Below are 6,220 nucleotides of genomic sequence, written 5' to 3'. Positions count from 1 at the left end.
CAACTACTGGAACAAGAGTCTGTGCCCAAACACAAACAAAACTGTACAAGAGTACAAGAAACCAGTCCCCCCTGCCTAGAGAGTTACTGTTCAGCCATCAACCCCTTGTGTGATAGCCTGGCCCACCTGCTATAGGAGAACCACACTTGAAACCACAGTGATAACAGCTCCGACAGCTCTGACTCCAGCCTCCAAAACAGATTATCTAAGATGGGAGGATTTAAAACACTATCCAGTCACCTGTGTTCCACTGTGTTGAGTGAAGTTATATAGCTGTCACTTAAATTATTGAGCTGATAGAGATCTTCACAGGCAAATTCCTTGTTGGACAGGAAGGACTGCAAAATAATTGTTGTTTTTTGGATTCTTTTCATGCCCTGTATTCATGTAACAGAACAGCTGATGAATATCAGCTCAGATCCCTGGAGATCTGTAGGGACCCACCTCCCACTGGTTTTGGTGGTTAGCCCCCTCAGTACCTTCAAAGACATGGGCCAGTGCCTCCAGATAACCCTCTGATATTAAAACGTGTTAGAGCTCATTAAAGGCCCACACAGGGAAGAAAACTGGTAAGTCCACTTAATCATTGTGACTAAAGGCTACTTATGGTCTGGCAAGACCAAGAATAAAATCAGAATTCCTGCCTCCAAATTCATGCTAACCAGCATGCTGTGCTCCCTTCAGCACAGCAAAAATACCAGTGTTAAAAGAGAGGTATACGTGTTACAAACGGCACGTTCCCATTAAGAAATCTTTTTCCATTTTTTTTTTTCAGATCTGAAGCACTAAGAGCAATTCTCAAATAAAATCCCCCCCTTTTTTCTTGAGGATACTTAATTGAATTAACTTTATATTTTGCTAGTAGCATGGTCCTTACTGTGAACTACTATCATGTGACCCATAAGCTCAATCCAGACCGTGATTTAGTCTTATGTTTTGACTCTGTGGCCTAAGTGAGCCTGTTCAGTTCCATATAATCTACTGGAGGTCAAGAGTGAACGATATCAGACTGACACTGGTGGTATTGCAGACATTTGACACAGATTTTTATAGTGCTTTATTCTGAATAGTAATTAGGTAAACCAGTACTGAACATATGCAGCAGGCAGTCTTTAGATAGAAATGAAATCCAATTACTGTGATGTAAAATTTGGAGACTGGTAATTGCAATGTTAATCCCATCCAAATTGAGGCCGTGATTTCTTTCTCATACCTCAGACCTTAAGTAATTTTAGGAAACCTCCTTAATGCCCAATCCAAAATTAGAAATGACAGTCAACCCGTGCCTGAAAAGTGTTGCACTTCTAGTATTATGCCAAAGGCTTTCTACCCTAGAACTGCATAACTTTCTTTTTCTCAGGACAGATACAACAGGACTCTTCTCAGCTGCAGTGAACTGGTCCCCTCTTCCATGTTTGAAAGGGAATGAATGAAAAAATCCCACACAGAGAAATCAGACCCCCCCCACCCCAACCTATGAACTGATGTAGCTCACGCAGAAGAGCAATATGGCTGTACATTATGACAATAGTTGCTCTTGCCTCTTGCATCCACAGGTCTCAATGGTTCTGGTTCTACCCTGAATTGCTTAGCGGCACTGCAAAACTTAAGCGCTGTTTCATTGTGCATTAATAGGGGTCCATTGAGCACCCTGGACTGCCAGATTGTAGCCAGGTACACGGGAGGGCTGTAACACCACACGTCCACATTTTCCCCTTTTAGGCAACAGGAATCCGAGGGACAGTGGTTTGGCTATGGAACGTGGATGTCGCTCTCCCTACGGCTCTTCCTCCCAGAGTCCTTACCAGTTCCCAGTCTATCAAAAATGGGCTCTCAGTTCACTCTGCTTTGGGGGAAGAAGCGTCATAGAGGTACAAAATATACTTGCTGCTGAGGCTGCCATAATTCCTGGTAAAACATGATGTGTTCTGCATAGTGGGAATCCTTCAGCTTAAGAGAGTGAAACAAAAGGAGACAAACTAGTTCTGCTGCATATGTAGAGTACATTATATTACACAGCTGATACATGAACATGTCAGATTTCCTTTCAAAGGTGATAGTCAGGATGTCAAGCTTTACAGGAACATGCATCATCATAAATGTAATTGTGCTTTTTCATGATTATGTCCCACTTAAGGGGAACAGAATCTGCCTGAAAGAATCACGTTGCGAGTTTTGTTGTGCCTAAATAAGAAGATAAATGGATGGTCAGCTTTAAATTCATCTTTGTGTTGCAGAATCCTATATCCTGGTACCTCTAGGGACTCACCACCTTGTTCATTTACTTCCAGAGAGACTTTATGGATGATCTTGGACAAAACCACTCCTTTAGTCTCACACATTTCAGAAAAATCCGATGCACTCTCATTAAAGACGTTTGTCATCCCCAAGCTTTCCAGAAGTGGCTTTAGGTCATAATCGCCTTCTATGTTAAACTTTGGAAGGAACACATTCACTTTGGTGTTGGCCATCCTGCTGGGATTGGTCCACTCTAATAACGTCTCAGGGGTGAGTGCTTTTTCCAGCTGAAGTCACAAAGTATGGAAGGAAATTAATGGTCAGTTCAAGGAAAGAGGAAAACAAACAAACAAGCAAGCAAACTCCATTCCTGCAGTTTCCACTCCTGTCAACACCTCAAAAACAAAATCAAAAAGGCAACCTTTACTTTTTGAATTCACAGCTGCAGCATTCAAGTTTGAATTATGCTCTCAGTTACACGGATGTATGAATGATTAATTCATAGGATACAACCTCCTGGAGCAACCACATTGAATGTACATGCTTGGGCTAGTACCTTACAAGTTTATGTTGTGCAATCACCTCAACCACCACATGAAGGAATCTGAGAAAGACAGCCTTGACCCAGGTTACATATAGCTGAATGGTAGCTTCCAAAGTCTTGATTCCTGACCCTACTGAGTAACGAACCTACGGTTTTTGGAACAGAAGGACTCCAAATCCAGAGCCTGATCTTGATCAATCATGCAGCTGTTTAGACAAGTTTTAAAAACTGAGGAATGGGGCTATAGTACTTGGGGCCACGACAAACTGGTATGAAGGAAAGGCCAGTCCTGCATTTTAAAATCTGCATGGTCTGTTTGTGATGACATCACAAATATGACATCAGGAACAGAGAAGCAGAATGAGAAGGTAAATTCACTGGAAATTTACTTTTTGTTTCCTTCTAAATAACTTTCAAATAACAAAGATCTTCCATAAGTATTTTAAGTGAGCTGCTTCCAGAGGAAGCATCGTATCAAGTCTATTTTTTTTGCTCTCACCTGTTCCAAGCCAGTGGTTTCATCTTCGATCTCTTTGGGCAGCAGAATAAGCATGCTTATATGTTTATTAAGGCATGGAAGCTCAAGAATTGCAACTTTTAATTCCTTTACATAGCCCAGGCAAAAAGTAGCTTCAAGATTCATCATTTGCACCGGTTTAGTTTCAGTCTGCAAAACAGAGAAGAAATGATCTAGCGTCCCTTTTAATTCACAGCTAAAAGAGTAAGAGAGATAAGTTTGTAAGCTTGGGTGGGAATGGTATGTTGTGCTACTATCAGGAAATTTGTTGGCTTTTGTATGTAGTGAAACCAGCGTTAAGAGACCTTTCTAGAGTGACAGCTGTTGGCTCCTTACAAGAGTTGGTCTTCCAAGGAAGACTGGAACAGAATTCTACTTAATACAATAGCAACATGTCATGCCTTAGAAGAGAAATTTACCTAATATTGGTAGCCCTTCATATCTGTTTCACTGAGGGCCACAATCTATACTGTCTAAAGGGCATCATAATGTTAGTAAGTGTCAAGAACTGAGCTTATCTCAGCAGAGAAGGCCAAGCCGTTCAATATGAACAATTGACATTTTGGTTCAGGAGCCGAAACAGAACAGGAAAAAAATTCAAGCTTACCCAAAGCCAAATGTTTTTGTTTTTCATTAATGAAACAAAACAAAATAAAAACTCTTTATTTGATGGGGAGGATCAACAAATTGCTCTGTTCATCTGGAAAGTCCTTTTAAACCTCAAATTCGGTAGGAAAATGTGACTTCAGAAAAAAAATCTTGCAAAGTTTTCACTTAAAAATCACAGCGTTGACTTTATCGTTTTAACATGATAACATAACACCTTTTTAGCCGAAGTTGTTTGCTGCTTTGGTAATTTACTAGTTTTTTCAGTCAACCTGAGACTCCAACTTTTTTCATATGGATGTGTATGCATACATATATATATATAAATATATATATTCTTGGAGTGCAAATTCTTTATCTCAGAAATATTGCCCAGCTGTATATTTGGTTTAAAGCTGATTCTCTGGTCACTGTATTCATCGCTGGTCACAGTTTTGACAGAGTCCAAGAATGCCAGGGTAATAATAAACATCTCTCATTTTCTCTTGTTGGAATTTGTTTAGTTCAAAGTTAGATAACATTTATTTAAGTAGGAACAGTACTCTATTTTTCTCAAAACTTACCTTGTTGACTTTAAAAGGACATTCTTTGATTTCTGCCTCTGGGAACTTCTTCATCCAGTTTGTGACAAAATAAGCTGCATTAACTAGGAGGATTTGAGTCTGGTCATTTACATTTTCCTCATTCAAAATATTCTCCATTTTACCTGTGAAGAAATTTAACCCGGTTGTCAATACAGCAATACATTACCAATATATCATTTGCTTCAACTGAATACGGAACCACTATGCTGAATTAAAGCGTGTCCTGCACTTCACAGGTGGAAGATTTTCATGCTAAGGAAAAAAAAAAAAAAAAAAAATCAAAAAGAATCACTTACTCCCCTAATTGTAGTTTAATATTTGAAGTGGAAGTTGGGATCCAGATTGATCTGAATGACATTTTTTTTCCTTGATCTATGTAGCATCGAATCAAAAATGTGTCTACTGCTTTTGTTTAGTACCTTAAAGAAGTCACTGGATTTTCAGTGAAATTCAACAGGTGTGAGAAAGACATTTGTCATATGGAGAGCAAAACTTGAAGGGCAGTTCCAGATTAGCTGCTGCTCTCTTCTAGAATGATACATGAGAATAAAATAACCAGAATAACAGGTAATGTTGTTCTGAGTACAGTTCATAACCAAACAGTGTTATAGCATTCAAAGAGAGTATGGAATCAGTCTCCCTCCCCCACCCTGCTTTAGACCTATTCAAGCAAAGCCATTAAAAGAATTAAGAACACTGGGGAAGGAAGTTCTCCCTTCATGCATGGATGTGGCACAGACTGTATAGACAATGCAAGGTACTTCCACAAGGCCACCTGCACCAGCTTAGGAAGGACCAGACGTGACTCATGCACCTATATTTTCATATCTGTATCACGAGGGCAACAGACAGCAACCGACCCCAGAGCTACCTGTAAGCAGGCTGTAAATAAGCTCTCTTATGGGCACTGCATGTGCACATCAGCTGGGGTCAGACTTCTGTCCCCCACAGACTGGGCAAGCTGTGCCTGGGGACCGTCATGGTCACCGATGTGCATCTCTTGTGGCTCAACCTAGTAGTTAGTGGCTCAGCAGTAGTTTGAGGTAAACGTTCTCAGCCCAATTGGCATAGGAAGGCGTATCCAAAAAAGAAACACATGTCCACATGTGGCACCTCTGCTGGCAAAAACAGCAAAGCAGCTGAGGAATTAATAGCCCCAAATTCAGAATCTAGCAAATACCTGCCATTAGAATAAAATTTCTAAAGGAAATAGGACCTTAGCTCAATGTGCCAGTGTCAGATGTTTCTGAAGCTCCACAGCCAGGAGCTGTTGTTCTCCCACACTGGCCTGCTGAAGTAAAATGTAAACAACTTTCCACAAGGCTTATGCAAGCTCTCCCATTTCTGTCTTCAGCAAAGCTGCAGTAGTAAATTTAATGATTGCAAAACATGCTAACATTGCTAATCCTCATTAATCCAAATAACAGGTCTAGTCCCATTACTTTCATTAATATTTATTTATGAAAGCATTACCAAAGAGATGTTGTGAGGACAAAGATCTCCTTCTACAAAGGAGTAAAAAGTGTCTCCTATGTTAAACTGTTCTCACCATCAGTTAGCTCTGAAAGAGATTTGTTGATCTTCTGCCGGGTCTCCTCAGTTTTTTCTTTGAACTCCACTAATTCCAGTTCAGATGGGAAAGGCCTCTTTGTGGAATTGACAAAGTCCTGAAAGATAAAAGGAACCAAAGACATCCTTCACCACATGGTAGCTAGAGAGTTTGTTATTGTG

General features: G+C 40.2%; 1 protein-coding gene across 6 annotated transcripts in view; it reads right to left on the bottom strand.

The window, feature by feature from the left end:
* Window positions 1–1,026: 1,026 nt before the first annotated feature.
* Window positions 1,027–6,220, bottom strand: part of SERPINB5 (serpin family B member 5) — a 49,025-nt gene continuing 43,831 nt past the window's right edge. For 5 of the 6 annotated variants that reach the window (XM_009678050.2, XM_068932009.1, XM_068932008.1 and 2 more), the window contains 4 exons: window positions 6,039–6,156; window positions 4,469–4,611; window positions 3,282–3,449; window positions 1,037–2,525 (listed from right to left, as the gene is read on the bottom strand). In XM_009678050.2, the coding sequence (XP_009676345.2) occupies window positions 2,133–2,525; window positions 3,282–3,449; window positions 4,469–4,611; window positions 6,039–6,156 (822 nt within the window). In that variant the 3' untranslated portion in view covers window positions 1,037–2,132. Of the gene's footprint in view, window positions 2,526–3,281; window positions 3,450–4,468; window positions 4,612–6,038; window positions 6,157–6,220 lie in introns of all 6 variants that reach the window. The other variant, XM_068932006.1, reaches the window with a different exon arrangement.

This window comes from Struthio camelus, chromosome 2 (genome assembly GCF_040807025.1).
Source record: "Struthio camelus isolate bStrCam1 chromosome 2, bStrCam1.hap1, whole genome shotgun sequence".
NCBI lineage: Eukaryota > Metazoa > Chordata > Aves > Struthioniformes > Struthionidae > Struthio > Struthio camelus.
The sequence above is the reverse complement of the archived record's forward strand: the minus strand, read 5'-3'. Positions and strand labels throughout refer to the sequence as shown.